The 22,554-nt window shown below is 44.6% G+C and overlaps 1 protein-coding gene across 1 annotated transcript in view; it reads right to left on the bottom strand.

Moving 5' to 3' along the window:
* LOC126174874 (ATP-dependent translocase ABCB1-like) overlaps positions 1-22,554 on the bottom strand; it is a 204,596-nt gene that overhangs the window by 110,497 nt on the left and 71,545 nt on the right. The window contains exons 6-9 of the mRNA XM_049921286.1: positions 17,852-18,148; positions 10,013-10,208; positions 6,985-7,209; positions 4,020-4,145 (exon numbers count right to left, since the gene is read on the bottom strand). Coding sequence (XP_049777243.1) covers positions 4,020-4,145; positions 6,985-7,209; positions 10,013-10,208; positions 17,852-18,148 — 844 coding nt within the window. The remainder of the gene's footprint in view (positions 1-4,019; positions 4,146-6,984; positions 7,210-10,012; positions 10,209-17,851; positions 18,149-22,554) is intronic.

Raw genomic sequence — 22,554 nt, 5'->3', positions numbered from 1 at the left:
AAAAAAGTTGTGTTGTAAAAACACAAATTGTCAGTTACAACACAAGTGGCGATGAGTTTGTGCCTGCGTGTATCTTCATCATGGCCAAAGTGTACACTACCTACTACAAGGTTTAAACGGTTTTGTCAGAAATCTCAGGATACACAGGAACGTTTCTTTACGGAACTCTTGAAAAACCCACCGGTTCCGCCTCCCCCCACCGTTTCCCGCTTTCAACGAGGATACTGAAGACTGGTAAACAAATGAGAAGCGGCTCCTTCAGCATTTTCACAACACCACGTTGTCCAAGAGGCTGCTCGTCGTTCCTGCTTTTTGTCCTGATACCAGTCCTAAGTGTATGTTCTCTTGACGAAACTACAGCCTCAACCTCCAGATTCTTCGACTTTCTCCCAGATTTATGAGATTCTCACGGCTTACTACCGACGACGGTTCCACTTGTTGGCTGCCAGTGTCGAATTCTACCAGTATCGCAAGAAGGCAGGACAATCCTATCGCCAGTGGACAGCGGAACTCCAAGGTCTCAACCGGAAGTGTCACTTCACCACACGGGTCTCCAAAGGATCCTACGCGGACGAGATGGTCCGAGACCACCTCATCCAGGCTGCCCATGACTCGACTTTCCGATGCGACTCCCTCAGACTCGAAGATCCTACAGATCCTACTCTGAATTGACCTGGCATTCTCTATGGCGGTCGACAAGCGTTTGGAATCCTGGGCGGAAGTGGCGTCCCTCAGAGACCACGACGCCTCGGAGCCTGTCGCATCGCTGGTAGAGGCCATCCATTCCGATGACCGGCGCCGGCCGCCAGGTTCAGCACTGCATCGGCAGAGCGACTGCCCTGTCCAGGACTTCGCACCCTCGGCCGGCTCCGCGGATCCGGCGCGGACCGTCGGTGCACAGAGGCCCTCGCAAGCGCCGCCAGCCCCTCCGGCTGCCGTCCTGCCCAGGATGCTTTCACGACCATGCACTGGAAGACTGCCCTGATAGGTGGGCGAGTGTGTGGGGGTGTGTACCCGTAACGGACATGTCAGTTCGGTCTGCTGATCTTGGCTGCCTCCTCCTCCTCCTCCTCCTCCAGCCAAAGACCGTCGGAGGCCTATACCCATCGACGTCAACCAGGTGCAATCTTCGGGATCTTCCAACCTGATGATCAACGTTCAGGTCAACAGTCTGCCACTGCAGATCCAGATGGATACCAGAGCAGCAGTCTCACTGATCAAAAATTCCTCTTGGGCAGCCCCCCCCCCCCCCCCCCAGGCGCCACACTTCCTTACTTATAATAAGCTAGACATTGCTGTCTTGGGTCAATTCACGGCTTCCGACCAGTATAAATCAGTTCACTGGAAAGTTACCTTCCTTGTGGTCAACATTGCAGCAACCACGGACCTCTTTGGGTTGAATGCCTACTCCCACTTCCCTTTCATTGTCCGATGCTCCTCTATCAACATGGAGACTACTATCATGGCCCTGTCCAAAATATTTCCCATTGAAGGCCTTCCCGTCACCTCGGTCACTGATAGCGGCCCGCATTTTCGCAGTCAAGAGTTCACCAAATACTGCCACGATAATGTTATCCACCGTGTCTTTACCCGGCCTTTTCATCCACAATCCAATGGCGGGATCCAGTGCCTCGTTCACACGTTTAAAACTCAGATGCAGAAGTACACGCAGGACCGTTCTCCGGAAGACGCTCTTACATTATTTCTCAGTTCCTACAGGACAATACCAGCCGAACTGCTCCATGGTCACCAGCCTCAGATGCTACTCCATCTCCTCCTGTCGGAGATGGCATCTTGTACCTGGCCCGGCGCTTCCAGATATTCATTCGGCTCCACGTGTCCCGGCCCCGCTGGTTGCCAGGGGTCACTCTCTGGTCGACAACTGTTCGACGTCTGCCTGCACGACAGGGTGGTTTCACGTCATCGCAACCAACTTCGTCCTTGTTTCCTCGACCAGCCGCAGCCCCAAATGCCGGCTTCTCTCTCTCCCGTTGCCGGCCCCTTCTGTGAGGCTTACGTTGCTGCCCTCTCCTCAGTTAGTGGGGGATCTTCCAGAAAATGGCCAACAGCCGCCGGCTGCTAGCCCCGCGCCACCGCCGCCTCCTCTGGACCTGGGGCAACCTCGGGACCTTCCCCGGGATCCACTTCTCGGCCCCTCTTCGCCGCCCCGGTTGGACTACGCGGACGTTCCCATCCCGCTTGCTCAACCCACCGTCGCTTCGCAACCGCCACCGCTTCCACGTTCCCTCCGCATCGCGCGAAGGCAGCACCCTGCTTACCGGTTGCCGGTTTGCACCGCCTCCTTCAGATCGACTTAGCTGCCGATCGGCCTACGGCACCGGGTTCCGTTGGTGCTCTCTCCCCCGTCGTCGCCCATGCCTCTCCAGCTCTTCCAAGGGGGAGGGGTGTTACGCCGTCGCCAAGGTAGCCCCTGTGGGCCGGCAACACATCTAACACCACACAGGACCGAGGTTGTCTACGCCCAAGGCGTAAGCAATGGTAAACATCGGCTTTTTTGGAAACAGACATTCCGCGCATTACTTCCTGCAGAGGGAGTTGGAGATGGACTGCGGGAAGTATTACTACACCAACATCTGATTGGCTGGCCCATACTATTTAAAGGCTAGAACCAGCACCGGACGTCAGTTCACGTCGAATACCGACCTCAAGGATGTCGCCACGGAAGACTACGTCTTCGCCAACGGAATAGGACTTGGAATTAAGTGTAATTAAGTGTATTTGTGTTACCACGGACTCTTGTGTGAAACTTTGAAGTTATCTTTTGTTGCCTCTAGTAGGAAATTCTTACTGGCTTTGTGATTGTGACTTTTCGTTGTTATTCAGTTATTTCCATGTAGAGTCACGTAAATAAAAGTTGTGTTGTAAAAACTTTCAAATTGTCAGTTACAATATCGTAACTACCGGCCCATAGTGAATTAAATGATTTATTAATATTCAAGATGTGCTTGAATCGCTACGAAACCAGGAAAACCCACTTCCGAAATTTTCTTTACTCATGAAGTGTTTCTATTCCTACTGTCTTGTGCATTCCGCTACAGCTGATACACCAAACAAGTTTTTAATAACTGTGTCTGTGCATTTTAGATGTCTGTTCGCAAGAAGTTTCCTAAAACTTTGGCTAATGTTTTATTGTGACTCGGTAGTAACTTCATATTTTTACCTATTTTTAACATATATTCTCAGTCTCTCTTCCTTTTTTTATTTAACACATATTTCTGCCACTTTTCCTATTTCTACGCACACATTTCACAAATCACGTGATATGGAGTCCATACAATAGCATCTCTACACTCCATATCACTTACTCTCTGAATATTTACACATTTGCCGTCTTTACGATCCACGTACGACGGCTGCTACGTTTTACACTTAGGTTTTTGTACCTTTATTTCAACTGCTTTTGACAATTGTACAATGTATGGAACAGCAGATAAATTCACAACACCAGACGCAACTGCTCTTACACAGCGGTGACAGCTTTACATTGTTGAGTGGGTTACGGTACCCACATAAGGAGCTTTAAAATTTTCACTTTCAATGTTTGTCACTTTCTTAATTAGGTGTATTATATTTGACGACTAATTGCTTTCAGAATGCTTCTAAATGACCACATGTCGAAACTGCAGTCGCAATAAACAACGTTTAAACAGCCAAAATCAGAACGATTTCATTTAAAATATTTCCTAAAAACTGTTTAGTTGTAATTTTTTCCTCGAGCAATAAGTCATTTTTCATTTGTTGCTCGTAACATGAATCGGCCTCCGAAATAGTAACTTAAGATGTTTGATCGCACGGTGGCCCACTGATGGTGTTTGTAACCCTATTTGCACTTTAGTGGGGAAAAGTCTGTTCTTTATTTAATGTGCAGTGGTCTAACGTGTAGTGGCTACATTGTGTGTGAAACAAAATTGGCTGACGTGAAATAACTATTTATCAAATAATGTTAGTGCAACTTTAGAAAGTGAGTAGGAACTGGGATTACACGTTTGTGATCTTACCGAGCCTTGCAGCGGGTCGTAGAACCTCTGGACCAGCTGAATGCACGTCGACTTTCCGCAGCCGGACCCGCCGACCAAGGCCACTGTCTCCCCACGGTTGATGGTCAAGTTGAGTCCTCGCAGAATCTGCACAGCACACAAACACGGAAGCTGCAGTACACCTTCTCTAGATAGATAAATTCAAGTTCCCTACTCGCTTTTGTCTGTATGTACGGGATAATCTCAAAAACTACTGTAGGGGTTTTCATCCTGTTTTGGCTGATAGATAGACTGATTCACGAGGAAAGTTCACGGATTTAATTTACAAATATTTTGCGGAATATACGTCCAATGCCTCTGTGAAAATGATGACAATGCATGTAGCGGTTCTGCCGCCGCAGATGTAACAGTAGAGAAGCTTGAGCAGAATGCCTGTCGGGAGTGTCGTTAGCGTATGCCTCAGAACTGAAAAGTCGCGGGATCCAATCCCAGTCAGATCACAGAATTTCTGTCTGTATGTACAGAGTATGCGGAGTGTAGTATCAGGAACTATAGATGTGATAATCGCGGCTGACAAATTGACGGCCGCGGAGGCGCGGTGTTTTCCATGCACGGCTGCGGTTGCGGTCTGATAGTCCGTTCATGCCTTTACGCACTGCAGTATTCCGTCAGGTGGCGTGAACTGCTTAAGCCTTTTAATTTGTATGAAAGATGATATTCAGTACCCAGCGTTGTTCTCAGATTTCTAATTATAACTCTACGCAGTGCCCCATAAAAAGAATAAAAATAAATAAAAATTACCGCTACGCGCGACAGGTCTTCTCTGGCCACAAATACTTCCTTCTACCTGTGCGAAGCCGAGGCGGGTCGCTAGTGTAATATAAAGGAGACGTAAATTCACGCGCCGTTATGGCCTTCGGGTATTCTCACTTGAGTGAAACGCTGGGTCTTAATGTGGATAATATCGTTCAACGTCTTTGCCATGCTATTGATTTCTATCCTGTCGTCTTATGCCAAAATAATTCGTGGAGGTGTTTCCGTTTTGGCAGCTAAATGAAAGACAGTTTGTTTGTTGCCATAATCGTTTCGCTTCTTTTACTTATGAACCATCTTCAGTAGCTTATAATACATGTTCGTTTGTAAATGGTTCAAATGGCTCTGAGTACTATGGGACTTAACATCTATGGTCATCAGTCCCCTAGAACTTAGAACTACTTAAACTTAACTAACCTAAGGACATCACACAACACCCAGTCATCACGAGGCAGAGAAAATCCCTGACCCCGCCGGGAATCGAACCCGGGAACCCGGGCGCGGGAAGCGAGAACGCTACCTCACGACCACGAGCTGCGGACTGTTCGTTTTTACATGCGTAATAAATGCATTATAATGTAGTTATAACTATGTCACTATGATACGTTTTCACACATGTTTTCTCTTGTTTTCGTGCTGGAAACAACTTTTGTAGCACAGGCTTCATTACACTGAATTAATGTATGGTGTTACGTTTTTCAGTGTTGCTAGTCCATATGGGTGGTGCTGGAGATGTGTTTACTCGCTCCCCATACTCAAGGTGAGCGATATCCGGCTTTCTTTTTCTCATCCACGTTTACTACAACATTTCAATTGCACTTTTCATTGCATGTCGAACGTTAGTGTTGTTATATACAGACGGAAGAGACTGTTATTGTAGTCTGATAGGATACTGAGGATATAAGAACTAGAACTTTCCTCATTGAGCAGTTGGCAAAAACACCCTGGAGCAGTCCACTTGCAACAGCGGCCGAAACGTCTGGGAATTTTACACGCTGACAATGCGGTCACATATCCAAAAGTGTTTTGCTGGTCATGGCCACTGTCGCGGGATCCTGCGCTTACATTTAACATACGCGAACCTCGAAGTAGGAATATAGCCATTCTGCTGTTGCTGAACAGCTGATAAAACGTGGACATGAACCACTGAACATAGACCAAGACATGAAAATTATTAGAGTGACTAAACTCCTCACATTACAGGAAAATTTTCATATATGGAGAACCCTTGTAATGAAAAAGGAAGAAATTTGACCAAATCAATATAAGCAATAACTCACTGATCATGTTAGCCACTAATACAATAACAAACAGAAATTTGAAACATAACCAAAACAAATAAATAATGAATCCCTCTCCCTCCTCTCTCTCTCTCTCTCTCTCTCTCTCTCTCTCTCTCTCTCTCTCCCTCTCTCTCGCTCTCTCTCTCTCTCATCCACACACACACACACACACACACACACACACACACACATACACACACACGAACAAATGAACAGATATCAAACCACACAAACACAAACAAAAGACAAAAGATATACGCACAGGAACAGCTGGCTACACTACTCATTGTAAACAAACAAACAACAATGAATGATAAATGCACGTGAAGCGATGTAATAAATGTGGGCAAAAAAACACCGGAAATCGGCCATCTGGAGTGTGGGAACCGAGTAACAACATCTCTAGAACCACACATATGAACTAGCAACACCAAACGATAATTTAACCACACGAAATTGATGCTGCATAAGTTGTTTCTCACCAGATAAATAAGAGAAAACGTGTCATGTTAATATACTTGCGACTATATATATATATATATATATATATATATATATATATATATTGGCCACTGAAAACGCTTCGTAAATGAAAGAAGCGAAACGCGTATGGCAACAAACAAACTGAAAAGTTGTAAGGACGGAAAGTACTTCCATCAATTATGAAGTAACTAAGGAATAACGGAAAACGGAAAAAATGGCGCTAAGTACAAAGAATTTCTAAATATCAAAAAATTTTCACGTCTTAATACGTGATGGTATCGCTGATCTAGAACCACTATAAATTATATACAAACTATATTGTTCAGTGTATAAATACATCAACAATTACGTGCCACTTGAAGGGTACATGCCCAGTTTCATAAGGCGGCAGTTTATGAAGCGCTCACCTTGACGCCTTTGCGAGACGGATACTCGAAGTGAACGTTCTTGAAGCTCACGTTGCCGTTGACTTCCTTGAGCCTGTCGCCCTCCTCAGACATGCTGTTGATTGGAGATACCCGGTCCACCACGCTGTACACCTTGGCGGCTGCACCTTTTGCGATGGAGAAAGCTTCGATGTACGGCGAAGCCATACCGAACATCATGGAACCCATCATAACGGAGAAGAAAACCTGGGCACAAGGAACAATACAGTGTCATTTCCGCTTACTTTCCTACAGCAAGATGTCTCGTGATACAAAAATCGTCACCTGCTCGATGTTAGTAGACTAAAATTCATGGTCATTTTCGAATGAGAGTGTTTGTAGGATTCATTTAGAGAGGTCTCAATACGGTAATAAAGTAAATAAAGCAAAGATCCGATTGTGTAATCGCAGTCGCTTAGTACACTGATTAAAAAATGCTTCAAATGACTCTAGGCACTATGCGACTTAACATCTGAGGTCATCAGTCCCATAGACTTAGAACTACTTAAACTTAACTAACCTAAGGACATCACACACATCCATGCCCGAGGCAGGATTCGAACGTGCGACCGTAGCAGCAGCGCGGTTCCGGACTGAAGCTCGGTCACAACGGACGGCTACACTGAATACACTGACCGGTTATTCAGCGCATTGGGGTGTGCTGTAGACACCCACAATTGAAGACCATACACAACTTCCCAACGCATGTCGGTTTCTTAAACAAACACGTGAGTTTGTGCTACCACGGTACTACTCTCACACAGCTATTCATTCTTTCAATGGAATGAAAATCATCACACTGAGCTGCTTAAGCCAGATCACGACTTAAGCTTGTTGGTTAGTATACTTGTTATGTACTAAAGATTCATATTTCGCTTCGATTTAAGGTTTTATCTGGTTGATGTAGGCTCCAAATGGCTCGATGGTGAATGAAATCTAAAATGTTTCACTAATTGCGATAAGAAAATAATAAATATCTTGTAACTACATCTACATCTACATCTACATCTACATCCATACTCCGCAAGCCACCTGACGGTGTGTGGCGGAGGGTACCTTCAGTACCTTTATCGGTTGTCCCTTCTATTCCAGTCTCGTATTGTTCGTGGAAAGAAGGATTGTCGATATGCCTCTGTGTGGGCTCTGATCTCTCTGATTTTATCCTCATGGTCTCTTCGCGAGATATACGTAGGAGGGAGCAATATACTGCTTGACTCTTCGGTGAAGGTATGTTCTCGAAACTTTGACAATAGCCCGTACCGAGCTACTGAGCGTCTCTCCTGCAGAGTCTTCCACTGGAGTTTATCTGTCATCTCCGTAACGCTTTCGCGATTACTAAATGACCCTGTAACGAAGCGCGCTGCTCTCCGTTGGATCTTCTCTATGTCTTGTATCAACCCTATCTGGTACGGATCCCACATTGCTGAGCAGTATTCAAGCAGTGGGCGAACAAGCGTACTGTAACCTACTTCCTTTGTTTTCGGATTGCATTTCCTTAGGATTCTTCCAATGAATCTCAGTCTGGCATCTGCTTTACCGACGATCAACATTATATGACCATTCCATTTTAAATCACTCCTAATACCTACTCCCAGATAATTTATGGAATTAAGTGCTTCTAGTTGCTGACCTGCTATATTGTAGCTAAATGATAAAGCAACTTTCTTTCTGTGTATTCGCAGCACATTACACTTGTCTACATTGAGATTCAATTGCCATTCCCTGCCCCATGCGTCAATTCGCTGCAGATCCTCCTGCATTTCAGTACAATTTTCCATTGTTACAACCTCTCGATACACCACAGCATCATCTGCAAAAAGCCTCAGTGAACTTCCGATGTCATCCACCAGGTCATTTATGTATATTGTGAATAGCAACGGTCCTATGACACTCCCCTGCGGCACACCTGAAATCACTCTTACTTCGGAAGACTTCTCTCCATTGAGAATGACATGCTGCGTTCTGTTATCTAGGAAATCTTCAATCCAATCACACAATTGGTCTGATAGTCCATATGCTCTTACTTTGTTCATTAAACGACTGTGGGGAACTGTATCGAACGCCTTGCGGAAGTCAAGAAATACGACATCTACCTGTGAACCCGTGTCTATGGCCCTCTGAGTCTCGTGGACGAATAGCGAGAGCTGGGTTTCACATGACCGTCTTTTTCGAAACCCGTGCTGATTCCTACAGAGTAGATTTCTAGTCTCCAGAAAAGTCATTATACTCGAACATAATACGTGTTCCAAAATTCTACAACTGATCGACGTTAGAGATATTGGTCTATAGTTCTGCACATCTGTTCGACGTCCCTTCTTGAAAACGGGGATGACCTGTGCCCTTTTCCAATCCTTTGGAACGTTACGCTCTTCTAGAGACCTACGGTACACCGCTGCAAGAAGGGGGGCAAGTTCCTTCGCGTACTCTGTGTAAAATCGAACTGGTATCCCATCAGGTCCAGCGGCCTTTCCTCTTTTGAGCGATTTTAATTGTTTCTCTATCCCTGTCCCACCGTGCCACTGATGGCCCGTACAAAGTGCTGAAGCCTGTGGTGAATCACCAAAGGCGAAGTCTATAACGTGCACGAAGATTGTTCTGCCGCTACGGTCTATGAGTTATATTGTGGACGATCCCTCTCGTAACATCTTGATTCGTTGGTCTTTCGCGCCACAGTTATGGTATTACTGTGACCACAGCACTTATGAACTGATTTAACCCTTAATATCATTCTTTTGGCTGAGTTAGACCCATTCTTTGTTGGGCCGACAGTACTATTGACTTTTACAGCTTACACCGTCCTACCTGTATGTTTCTAGGAAAAGATAGTGCTTACTATTTTGTGTCCTGTTTTGACCAGTATCACTAGATCCAGAGTAGAACAAATAGTGTTCTTCTTGTATGTTTCTTTTCTTAAATGTTTTAGGGATTTCTCTGAGGAAATGAGCTGCGGCGAAACATGCCTGAATGATCTCATTGCTCGCGGTTTGCCGCCCCTGCTGTAACAACTCACCGTGATCATCGTGGCCGGGGTGTACACCTTGTCCTCGTAGTTCCAGCCGATTTCCTTGATGACTAGCCCCACTCCATAGTAGAAGGCCAGAGCATAACTGGAGTAGATACAGAACCACAGCACGCCGAAGCCCAGAGCCGTGAAGAAGCTGCGCTTTATGTTTATGTTCTTTGCGGACACGAGGTTCTTTTCGTACCTGCAGACAGATGAGGGAATGTTGTATAGTGTAGAAGTGGACTGTAACTAAAAACGTAAAAGTAAATAAAAATGTTAACATTCCTCCATGTAATTCATTCCTTTAACGTTCACCATTATGCACTGCTTCTGTATTTCCCTGCTGGATCACTCCCACTCCCATCCCTGTTACATTCTGCATTTTATATACGTTTTATATACGTATATTAAACGTATGTCTCATGCAGGAAGTTCGGAAACTCCCGTTACAAACTTGTAGGACTTGTAGAGGGGAGTGAGTGCATACTAATTTGAATATCAATTTGAATACGAACCCATGACTTTAAACTTAGCGTTTCGGTTCTACGACGGTTTCAGTTCAAAAGTTTAACTCACCCACTTCTATATGAGGAACTGAATTAGGAATGAGGCGGCGCAGTTAGTAAGTAATGATTCTAAAAGAAACATAACGAGACATCCATTATCACTTAAGCACATTTGTTTGTATTAACACTTAAACATGACGCGTTTAAATTATTTCAAACCAGTAAATAACCCAGCATACTGTACGTACAGAACAGTACTGATGTATTAATACAGCGATTCGATGTCGCGACCACTAGGCATGTGCTGGTGCATACTCTCCACTTCACCTGGTGCTTCTTCAGTTTCTAGTGCAGCTACCAGAACTCTTCCCAGCAGATCTTCCTCTGTCTCTAGTGGAGTCTCGTAAATCAAACTTGAAATAGTTGTAGAACTGAAACGGTACGTTTCCGAACATATGTCCTACTCAACATATTACCTACTCATTCCGCTCTATAAGTCCTACAACTTTGTGACGGGAATTTAAGAACAGCCTAGAGAGGATTATTTTTGTTGCGTGGCCGCAGTGCAAACCTGATTTATCAGTACGTGATATCTCGTTTGTTTGAAAGATTGAGAGGATGATGGAGTATCACACACCTATGAGTTATCTACAGAAACCACGTACAGCAATCTAGATGCTAGAGACTGCCAGGACAACTCTGCTCAGCAGTCCGGATTAAATGACTGAAATTATGGAAAATACTTCTTGATAGTATGTTACCTTCCATACATAATATTCCACAAATCCACGAGGACACCAATTTCGATGGTAATTTTGTCAGTGGTAGTACCATGCAATAGGCGAAGTGAAGAAATTCTGCTACCTTGAAAGCAAACTAACACGTGACAGACATATCTGAGAAGGATACAAGTATCAGACTAGCTTAGGTAAAGAGAGCATTCATGTACAAAACATACTCGTAAAAAAAATAGGCCCTAATTTGAGAAAGAATTTCTGTGAATCATGGACTGTGGCGTTGTCGGACAAGAAGAGGTGTTTGAGGTATAGTGAAACAGAAGAATCACGAAAATTAAGTGAAATGTTACGAAATGAGGAGGTTTTCTGTAAAATGGGTGAGGAAAGGAATACACAGAAAACGATAACTAGAAGAAGGGAGAGAGTGATAGGGCTTGTGTTAAGACATCAAGGAATAGTTTCCGCCCATGATACCAGAGAGCGCTCCAGAAAGCAAAAAGTGGGGAGGGAGGTAAAGAGTATACCCATCCAGTGCTGTAGGACATCATCACACTATTCGCAAGATTGATAAAACTGATGAACTAAAATAAAATTATTTGCTCCTGGGCGTTTTTACAACGACGTATCTTAATTTTTGTTCACAGTATATAAAAAATACAAGGTGATTAAAAAAGACTCACACCGTTTTGCAGGACCTTCAAGACAAAAGATAATAGAAAATTCGGTTGAATTTAACATACGCATGGGACTACATTTCATTTACAAGAAAAGGCATAGAATTTTAGTAGGGTATATGTTTTACATGCAACCACGTGCAACCTAGGAGCACGTCTTTCAAATACATACAGGTTCAAAGTTTGCTTTTTCATTTAACAAATGGCTGATGCGCACTATGTCGGACGCACGACGAACATCCAGACGATAGTTAACTTTGTCCCACACTTTTATGAACGAGTTTGGAGTCATGATGTTGTGAACAGAATGACATCAAGGATGACAGCATAGACGGAGTCTTTCACAAAAAGAAATAAATCGCATATTGTCAGATCTGACGGCCTAGGAGGCGAATATTGCAATGGATGACTCATACGTCCTTTATGACCGATCCACCATTGCGACAGCTCATTGTTAATACACATTCTTATGTGCACTGTCAGTACGAAATTATACTACTCTCAAACATGAAACATTCGGTATGCAATCGCAACTGCGGAAAGGTCGGATCTCTGTAGCATCTCCAAAATATTCCGCAAAATAAAAAGAGTAAATGTGCGAAATATGTGAAACTCAGGCGGGCCTCTCTCGTTCTTGGCGGTGGTATGTGGCACCTGTATTTTATATAATCTTACTGAAATGCAACTTAACCTCATCAATGAAAACTAAAGGTAAAGGACAATTTTTATCTTTCATCTCCAGTTCGAAGCAATTCTGAAAACTCTTTAAGTTGTAGTCCATTACCATCATGAAGGGCTCACAGCAACTGAATCTTGTATAGTTTGAAGCACAAACGTAGCCGTCTGACACGCCAGAGAGACCCACACGACGGGTTGACTTCAATGGACAACGTGAAAAACTGTGGAATATAGTGTATCTCCTGAACGAGCACAAGGGGGCGACATGTGAGCTTCCCGTTACACAGACCATCAGTCTTGAAACTGGTGGTACCAAATACTTCGAAATGCCAGACGTGCAACGAGCGCCCCAACTGCACCAGGCAGATCGCTACCGACAACGAGTGAACTGGCAGTCTACCGCTGATAGGGAATAAACATTTAGTTTCAATGTGTAAGTTAAAAACCACCTAAAATTCCTAGCTCCTTTCACCTAGAAGATTTGTGCAGTCCGATGTATGTCAAATTGCTCGTTCTCTACGTGACGAAAAACGTAAAGCATCAGAAGCAGAGGAGCAAACGAAAGGAAACCACACAGACTGGGAGGGTATACGATATTACTTCTGTGATTACATAATCGAGTCCATTTTGGAAGGAAGTTGACAATATAAGCTCACTTGTCTGTATCACGTTGCACCCTCTCTGCCCTGAACGTATGGACTGATTCGTACCCAGAAGAAGGCTGCAGTAACTGTGGCCGAAAGGTTGGTATTCCAATATAGCTCTTTCATGTGACGTGGTACTACACTCAGAAAAGTTTTATCTCAAATAACCGTGGCCGCACAAGCACACTTAATTATATCACGCAGACGTTTCGTAGAGACAGTGCATTGTTCTATAGAAAAATGGCTCCATGATATTGTCACGTGAGAACGTACCGTTGTGCCAGCAGAGCTCCCTCAGTCACTACCAGCCCTGACCAAAAATCATATCCGACAGCTCTCCACACCTCCACACCAGAAGTAGCACTGCTGTGCCTCTCCAAAACATTGGAAAAATAGGACATTTCCACAAGTAACCGCCATACTCGGCGATGATGGCCATCTGGGTGGCAGTTCATCCATGAGCACAACAACGACATTCACTAATGACATTCACCAGCAGTCCATGCTTCCCAGTCAGAATACCATTCTAAACGCAGCCGTTTGTGTTGTGGCGTTAACGGCAGTCCTCGTATGGAACGGTAAATCCGTACTCTGCCTGCCGGTAATCTCCAACCTATGATGCGGCATCAGTTTATCAAGCTTGTCAATAGTGTGATGATGTCCTACAGCACTGGATGGGTATACTCTTAACTACTGGCTTGCTTCCCACTTTTGCTTTCTGGAGCGCTCTCTGGTATCACGGGCGGAAACTATTCCTTGATGTCTTAACACAAGCCCTATCACTCTGTCCCTTCTTCTAGTTATCGTCTTCTATGTATTCCTTTCCTCCCCGATTCTACAGAAAACCTCCTCATTTCGTAACATTTCACTTAATTTTCACGATTCTTCTGTTTCACCATACCTCAAACACGTAAGCATATCACACAGAATCTACTACTTGTCCTCGGATGGTACGCGCAAATGTGACAGGGTTACGAAGTCACTGATGCACAGTACGGCAATCTTTTCATCTAGCCGTCAGACGTGGTTGACCATCTGCCCTCAAGTTTCTATGGCGTCCAGCGTCGGATCACTGTCATTTCTGAACGCCTCACAAATCTGGACATTGCAAGATTCGACAAGCTGACCAAATGAAGCCCAGGATGCTGATGACACTCTCTCACACGAGTACACGGACCTTTGTGTCCTTCACAATGATCACTCAGCACATGACGCTGTTCCCGTCCCTTATTTAACCTACCAAGCTTGCTATGACCGCTAAACATAAACAACGCTGATGCATTCTGGTGGCGTTCTTCCTGTCACAGTTATTTACTAATGTAATAATAATACATTCTCAGCCATGGTGTACATGTGACCAGAGTTACGTTGACATCCGGTCATGTCTTCTGAGTGTTTCATTTTTTCTTTTTTTTTTGACAGGTAGAAAATTTCAGATTCATACGTTTCTTCTGCTTCACCTTGTTAATAGCCCTGGCGCATAAAGATGCGAATCCATATAAACCATAAAAATGGATGTATGTACGTATGTATGTGCTCGTATGTATGTACGAGGAGGTACCGAAAAGAAACCAAACTTTTTTAATAAATTTTTATTTACTCACATTTTAAACACAAACCTTAAATCCCTTTCGAATTTCTCTCCGATTGTGCAAATACATTCGTCTGATCTTTTATTCCATGTTTCCAAATATTGCTTAAATTCATCTCATGCCATGCCTGACAGCACCTCCGGCTCTTCCTTTTTTCTTCTTCTTCTTTATTTATTTTTTTTTTCAAACCCCCAACAACATCAGTAAAACGGTTTCCTTTCATGTCTCCTTTCCTTCTAGGGAACAAAAAAGTCGCACTGGGAAAGGTCGGGTGGGTGTGATGGGTTATAAACAGGGGTCATACCATTTTTGGTCAAGAAATCCCACAGGTAGGGGGTGTGTGAGCAGAGGCATTGTCATGATGGGCAAACCAGTCACCCGACAGCCAGAAATAACGCCACCTCTGCCACACAATGTTACACATTTTTTGAAAACTTCCAAGTGGAAAGCTTGGTTAACTATCTGACCCTGCGGAACAAACTATGAATGAACGACCTCTCTCACATCGAAAGAACAAATCAACAGTGTTTTAATGTTTGATTTCACCTGATGGACTTCCCAGGGTCGGGGCGAACTTGCAGTCGTCTACTGGCTCGATTGTTGCTCTGATTCAGGATCGTAAGCATAGCACCAAGTTTCATCACTGGTGATAGTTTTTAAAAAAAGTTCATATTATTTCGGGAGTCGTCATCCAAAGAACAGCATGCTTCCACGCGACCTTGCTTTTGATCAGCAGTCAGCAGTCGTGGCACGAATTTGGCGGCAGCTCTTCAATGGTCAGTCGTAAATCCTCTTTGATGATTGCACGAATGTTTTCAACATTTTCATGTGATCGGGCCGTGAAGGACGACCAGAAGGATGTTTGACATCAGTTGATGTTTCACCATTTCTGAAACGGGAAAAACCACTCAAAAACTTGATTTTACCCCAGACCATTGTCCTTGTACGCTGTTTTTCACATGTCAAGAGTTTCTATTTCTTTTTTTTTTCCGAGCAAAAAGAAGAATTTCCCGCTGCATGCTGTTCACGAAAATCAGCTATTGCAAAAACGAGAATCACGCAAAAACAGTTGTCACTATAAAATCTGCTGAAACTAGTACTGACCTTCTTCAGCAACGGCACTCGGCATACTCACTCTGGAATGTTCGCTCTATGCACTGTTAGCGGCAAACTAGGTACTACAAAAGCTCTGCCCACTAAAAAATTTGTTCGGTTTCTTTTGGGTATCACTCATATGTATGCATGTTCCACATCTCCTCCTAAACAACTGAACCAATTTCGACTCAACTTGGTACACGTACCACTTTCTGTCCGCAAAGACTAACTGTGGAGGTAAGAACCACCCACCTGCCAAAGGGTGGAGATGGGGTTAAAAAGCAGTGTAGCCCACTACACGAGAATAGTCACACTTCAGTCATCCAGTACTTGAGAATGAGAGCACTTATAGATCTGAAACAAACTTTACACATAATTGCGTAGCTTCAAGATACTTTCCTCGCTGACGACCCTACAAAATGATGAAAAACAGCCCATCTCTAACTACACATTCGCTGAAAATACAGTAAAACTGTCACGCGAAGCGCGATGTTATAATTTATTATTTCTTTACTACCAGCTATACTCGTGAGACATTTTTCAGACAATATTCACAAATACCATTGAACGTCCCAGAAAAATTATATCGTTGTAAGACACTTACTTCAGGAGATATGACGTCATAAACACTGAACGTGTGAATAACTACTGCATCATGCGAGATGTTTAAATTTATTATTTCGTTAACACATACTTGATTCGCAACACTTCTCGCACATAATAACCAAATTTTCAGTTGAATTTACCTATAAAAAGTATATGATTCTACGACACATAGTTCAGAAGATACGAAGTCATAAACACTGAGGCGCTTGGTAAAATGTAGCATCATGCATGACGTTTTAGTTAATTACTTCTTTACTATCAACTCTATTCACAATACCTTTGGCACATAAGGCACATGTACCACTGAATGTACCTGCGAAATTATATCATTGTACAGCAGGAAGGTCAGGAGATGTGACGTCACAAACATTAAGTTTCATAAAAATGAAACTGAAGGACGAAATTCGCTAGAAATTTGGTTGAAATACGTGTACAAATACGTATAAAATATGTTAAATATCTGTGAAATATATTTGACATGTGCGTATGAGAACAAAGCCACGTGTAAAAATCTCATCCTAAACCCCTGGAGCGATTTCAATCAAATTTGGTACACATATTAGTTACACTTTGGAAAGAAGTACTGTAGAGGTAACAACCACCAGCCTCTTACTGTAGAAAATGCGATAACTTGGAAAGAGAAGGCAGGACGATGAGATGGACAGATAGCGAGGGAGAAGAAGGAGATAGAGATAGGAAGAGGAGAAGAGGGACAGAGGGAGGAGGAAATGGGAGGAAAGAGTCGAGAGGAAGAGATGGCCAAAGAAAGGAGAGAGAAAGAGACGAACTGAGACAGGGGAAGGAAGAGATAGGCAGAGAGATGGGGGAGGAGGAGATGAGTAGCAAAGGGGGAGGAGGAAATGAACAGTGGAATAGGAAGTGATGGAAAGAGATGGAGGAAAGGAGGAGATGGACACAGAAAGTAAAGGGGAGGGTATGAACAGGGGAGGAAGAGGTGGTGAGAAAGAGGATGGAGGAGGAGGTGGATAGATAGAAGAGAAGGGGAAACTGAGAAAGTGTGGGGGAGAGGGAATTACAGAAGGAAGGAGGAGGTAAAGAAGGAGCAGATGGACGGACAGGGGAGGCGCAAATTGAGAGAGGAAGGGGGAGAAGGAGATGACAGTGAGAGGGACTGGAGGAGTCGGTCACAGAGGGGGTGGAGAAGATGGGTACAGAGAGAAGGTGATGGAGATCGACTGAGAGAGTGGAAGGAGCATACGGACTAATAGAAGATTGGACATGCATACCCGGGCAACGCCAGGTACTAAGCTAGTGATATACTGAAGAACGGCAAACGCAACTCGCTCTAGTACCTTTCCGCCTCAGTGGCCTGCCCGGAGAACGCTATGACGGTACGCACGGCGCCCAGCACCTCGGAGGCGATGGAGCCGGCCTTGGCGTATTCTTCGAGCTCTCGGCGCGCCAGGCGGGACGAGATGATGTTGATGGTGACCATGGCGATCATGGTGATGGGCAGTGAGATGAGGCAGATGAGTGCCAGCTCCCAGCCCTTGACCAGCGCGAGCACCAGGCTGCCCACGAACCCCAGCAGCAGGTGCAGGAACATGGCCACTTTCTCACCCATGCCCTCCTCAAGTTTCAGCAGGTCCCTGCAGGTGCACAGCGCAATAAGTAAAGTCACAATACGAGGACAAGCAGTCATAAACAACAGTGATACTTTGATGAAAGATAGCAATAGTAGAGATGTAAAACAACCGTAGGCTAGTGTAACCGTGGTAAGTGTAGACTACGATAGTATTCCTGCTAGCTTTGGTCTGTTCAGGTCATACCGGCGTTACCCGTGCACTGGGTGTGTTGCATGCCTGTCAGTCGTTACCTCATAACGATCGCTTTCTTATCGTATGCAGTCAGTGTCTTATAAGAGTCTCCTAAAAACCAGAAGCGGTCAACCATTGAGAAACTGAGTAAATATATATAAAGGGAGGGGTAACGTACTGAAAATTCCTATTCTACATAGCTTAAGAATAAACAGTATTTATAATAAAACTGAAATTGTCAACGTTTAATTCAGGTTTTATTTGAAAATTATTATTTTGTGATATGAAACGGAGGGACGTTGTAATAAAAATAAAGAAAACAATAGAGATTCCTCAACAATAAGCTAAAATAAAGAGAAAGAAACACAAAACAAAATATGTCAAACATCGCTTCAATTCTTCGTCAAACTTATATAAAACTTGTTTCCGCTATTCGTAAACAACTTTTACATTTATCAGTAACAATAGGAAACTCTTGCCTTTGATCAAGATGAAGGACGTTCTGTTGACTACAAAATAACAGCAATAATTGACGTTCTTTCCCTACAATTCTACCAATACAATTATCCCACCATTGACTATGTACACTCCTGGAAATGGAAAAAAGAACACATTGACACCGGTGTGTCAGACCCACCATACTTGCTCCGGACACTGCGAGAGGGCTGTACAAGCAATGATCACACGCACGGCACAGCGGACACACCAGGAACCGCGGTGGTGGCCGTCGAATGGCGCTAGCTGCGCAGCATTTGTGCACCGCCGCCGTCAGTGTCAGCCAGTTTGCCGTGGCATACGGAGCTCCATCGCAGTCTTTAACACTGGTAGCATGCCGCGACAGCGTGGACGTGAACCGTATGTGCAGTTGATGGACTTTGAGCGAGGGCGTATAGTGAGCATGCGGGAGGCTGGGGGGACGTACCGCCGAATTGCTCAACACGTGGGGCGTGAGGTCTCCACAGTACATCGATGTTGTCGCCAGTGGTCGGCGGAAGGTGCACGTGCCCGTCGACCTGGGACCAGACCGCAGCGACGCACGGATGCACGCCAAGACCGTAGGATCCTACGCAGTGCCGTAGGGGACTGCACCGCCACTTCCAGCAAATTAGGGACACTGTTGCTCCTGGGGCATCGGCGAGGACCATTCGCAACCGTCTCCATGCAGCTGGGCTACGGTCCCGCACACCGTTAGGCCGTCTTCCGCTCACGCCCCAACATCGTGCAGCCCGCCTCCAGTGGTGTCGCGACAGGCGTGAATGGAGGGACGAATGGAGACGTGTCGTCTTCAGCGATGAGAGTAGCTTCTGCCTTGGTGCCAATGATGGTCGTATGCGTGTTTGGCGCCGTGCAGGTGAGCGCCACAATCAGGACTGCATACGACCGAGGCACACAGGGCCAACACCCGGCATCATGGTGTGGGGAGCGATCTCCTACACTGGCCGTACACCACTGGTGATCGTCGAGGGGACACTGAATAGTGCACGGTACATCCAAACCGTCATCGAACCCATCGTTCTACCATTCCTAGACCGGCAAGGGAACTTGCTGTTCCAACAGGACAATGCACGTCCGCATGTATCCCGTGCCACCCAACGTGCTCTAGAAGGTGTAAGTCAACTACCCTGGCCAGCAAGATCTCCGGATCTGTCCCCCATTGAGCATGTTTGGGACTGGATGAAGCGTCGTCTCACGCGGTCTGCACGTCCAGCACGAACGCTGGTCCAACTGAGGTGCCAGGTGGAAATGGCATGGCAAGCCGTTCCACAGGACTACATCCAGCATCTCTACGATCGTCTCCATGGGAGAATAGCAGCCTGCATTGCTGCGAAAGGTGGATATACACTGTACTAGTGCCGACATTGTGCATGCTCTGTTGCCTGTGTCTATGTGCCTGTGGTTCTGTCAGTGAGATCATGTAATGTATCTGACCCCAGGAATGTGTCAATAAAGTTTCCCCTTCCTGGGACAATGAATTCACGGTGTTCTTATTTCAATTTCCAGGAGTGTATTTTATGTAGTGTACCAAAAATATCAAAGTGTAGTTTTGGTATAGCGCAGTGTTGAGCAGTAACGGTCAAAACACACATCTACTGTATGGTAGGCACTCTTACAGTAGCCTAATAATGAGTTCAACCGTATGATAAACTGTAAATTATATTTAAATCATCACCTGAACTGAACTTCCTGATGGATTGAAACTTTGGGCCAGAACCTGTCTTTCCCAGGCAGTGCTATTACCAAGTGCGCTATCCAGGACCCGCACTCACAGCTTTAGTTCGGAAAATATGTATTAGAGGAAATAAAATGTGACAGGGTGACATGAATTGTGCGTAGTTATCTCAGTCGGTAAGAGGCAAGCTCGACACACTGTTTTAATTAGCCACAAATTTGCAAAATAGCGCACACTTCACGGCAGAATGTAATGTTCACTCTGGAAATCATTTCAGCTGCTGCTAAAGAAATGCTTTAATTTCACTACTGATTTCGCTGAAACCTGAAGTCATTCGGCACATATTGTTGTAACCAGACGGAATACTTTTGTCCAACCTTAGCTGTGGATTTTGTGATTGATCTAGGACAAGCCTCATCTAACTAGTACACATGAAATATTAGCTCATTTTATGACATTAATATACGAAAGATTTACTTAACTTTGAAGCACATCTTTGCCACAGCAGTTAAGGATAATTTACGATTGTCGTGGGCAATCTAAGTATCAGTTGATGCACTAATAAACAAACTGTTCTGTTGATGCACTTTTTCCAAGATTTTGTATGGTACAAGTTCATTAGAAACTTGAACAACTTTTCTATCCTACACTATGATGACTCTTTCAGATGAGGTCAAGAATTGGGCAGAGCTCTTGTATGCTCGACACTATATTGACCCCAGCGTGAGGGCGCTGATATGCTGGGGGGAGATGGGGCGGGGTTGTTCTCCTGGAGTTCCTCCCATTAGTTGTCACGGATCGCAGCGAGACGTCGCAAATGTCTGTGTTATCGATTAATATTGCCAAATTTTTGTGTGGCACCGCGATCTCTGGTCGACACCATATGAATCAATATAATTTTAATAGCTATATGCTTTGGTATTTTAAGATGCTACCAGTGGACTACAGGCTCTAACTGTAAAATAACCGTAATGTTTTGCATATGCTACGTGTAAGCCAACCCATTAAACGTCAAATACGCTTACTACACAGTCAGGTGGGCTGTGACAACATCATAAAAATGAGAGAAGCTTCTAATTAGTCATAGCGCCACTTTGGGTAACGACACAACTGCTAACGTGTGATGCATCACTTTTCAAAAGAAACCAACTGGAATATCTAAGTACGTGTTGAACACTGCTCCTTCTTCTTTTGCTGTGGCGCTTCAGTCTAGGATGAACCCTGGCCTCCCCAACGAGCTTCCGCCATCCATCACGGTCACATTCTACCCTCCTCTAGTTTCTGCATCCAAGCTTCCGTAAGCCTTCTTCTACTCCATCCATCCATCTTGCTCGAGGTCGACTTCGCCCTCTTTGTCCTCCTTGATTACCAAAGAGAGTCATCTTTATCACCTCAGACTCCTCCATTCTTGCCACATGGCCTGCCCATCTTATCCTTCCTGATCGTAATATTATTGTTACAGGAGCATCAGGATATATAGTGTACAATTCTGTATTGTACCTTTTCCTCCATTGTTCTCTGTCATACAAAGGGCCAATTATTCTCCTCAAAACTTTCCTCTCAAATCCGTCGAGCAACCTTGCATCGATTTCCGTCACGAGCCATGTTTCCGAAGCATAAGTGAGAACTGGTCTAACAAGGGTTTTATAAATAATGAATTTTCTTGGGCTGCTGAGGAGTCTTGACCGGAATAAATTACTCAAGGTGAAATATGCCTTATTTGCTGATATCAGCCTAAACTTAATTTCAGTTGAGATATCATTAAAGCAAGTGACTGAGGAACCAAGGCACTTGAAGCTATCGCCTCTTTCCTATGTGTATCCATTCACACTGAACGTTGACGGCATATTTAGTTGACATGTTTTCCCACAGGCCATGTACTTAGTTTTATCTTCATTTCTCATAAGATCCGTCTTCTTACTTTCTTGACTTAAGGGTATAAAAGCTTCTTTCAGTGCTGCTACTGGCCGTGCGATGATGTCTACGTCATCCGCATATGCTAAAATCTGCACTGACGTGTAGAAGATGGTGCCCTTGGTCTGTAGGCCTGCTTCCCTAATCACCTTCT

This window comes from Schistocerca cancellata, chromosome 3, assembly GCF_023864275.1.
Source record: "Schistocerca cancellata isolate TAMUIC-IGC-003103 chromosome 3, iqSchCanc2.1, whole genome shotgun sequence".
Lineage (NCBI taxonomy): Eukaryota > Metazoa > Arthropoda > Insecta > Orthoptera > Acrididae > Schistocerca > Schistocerca cancellata.
Note: the sequence above shows the minus strand (reverse complement) of the source record. Positions and strands in the feature narration are given on the sequence as shown.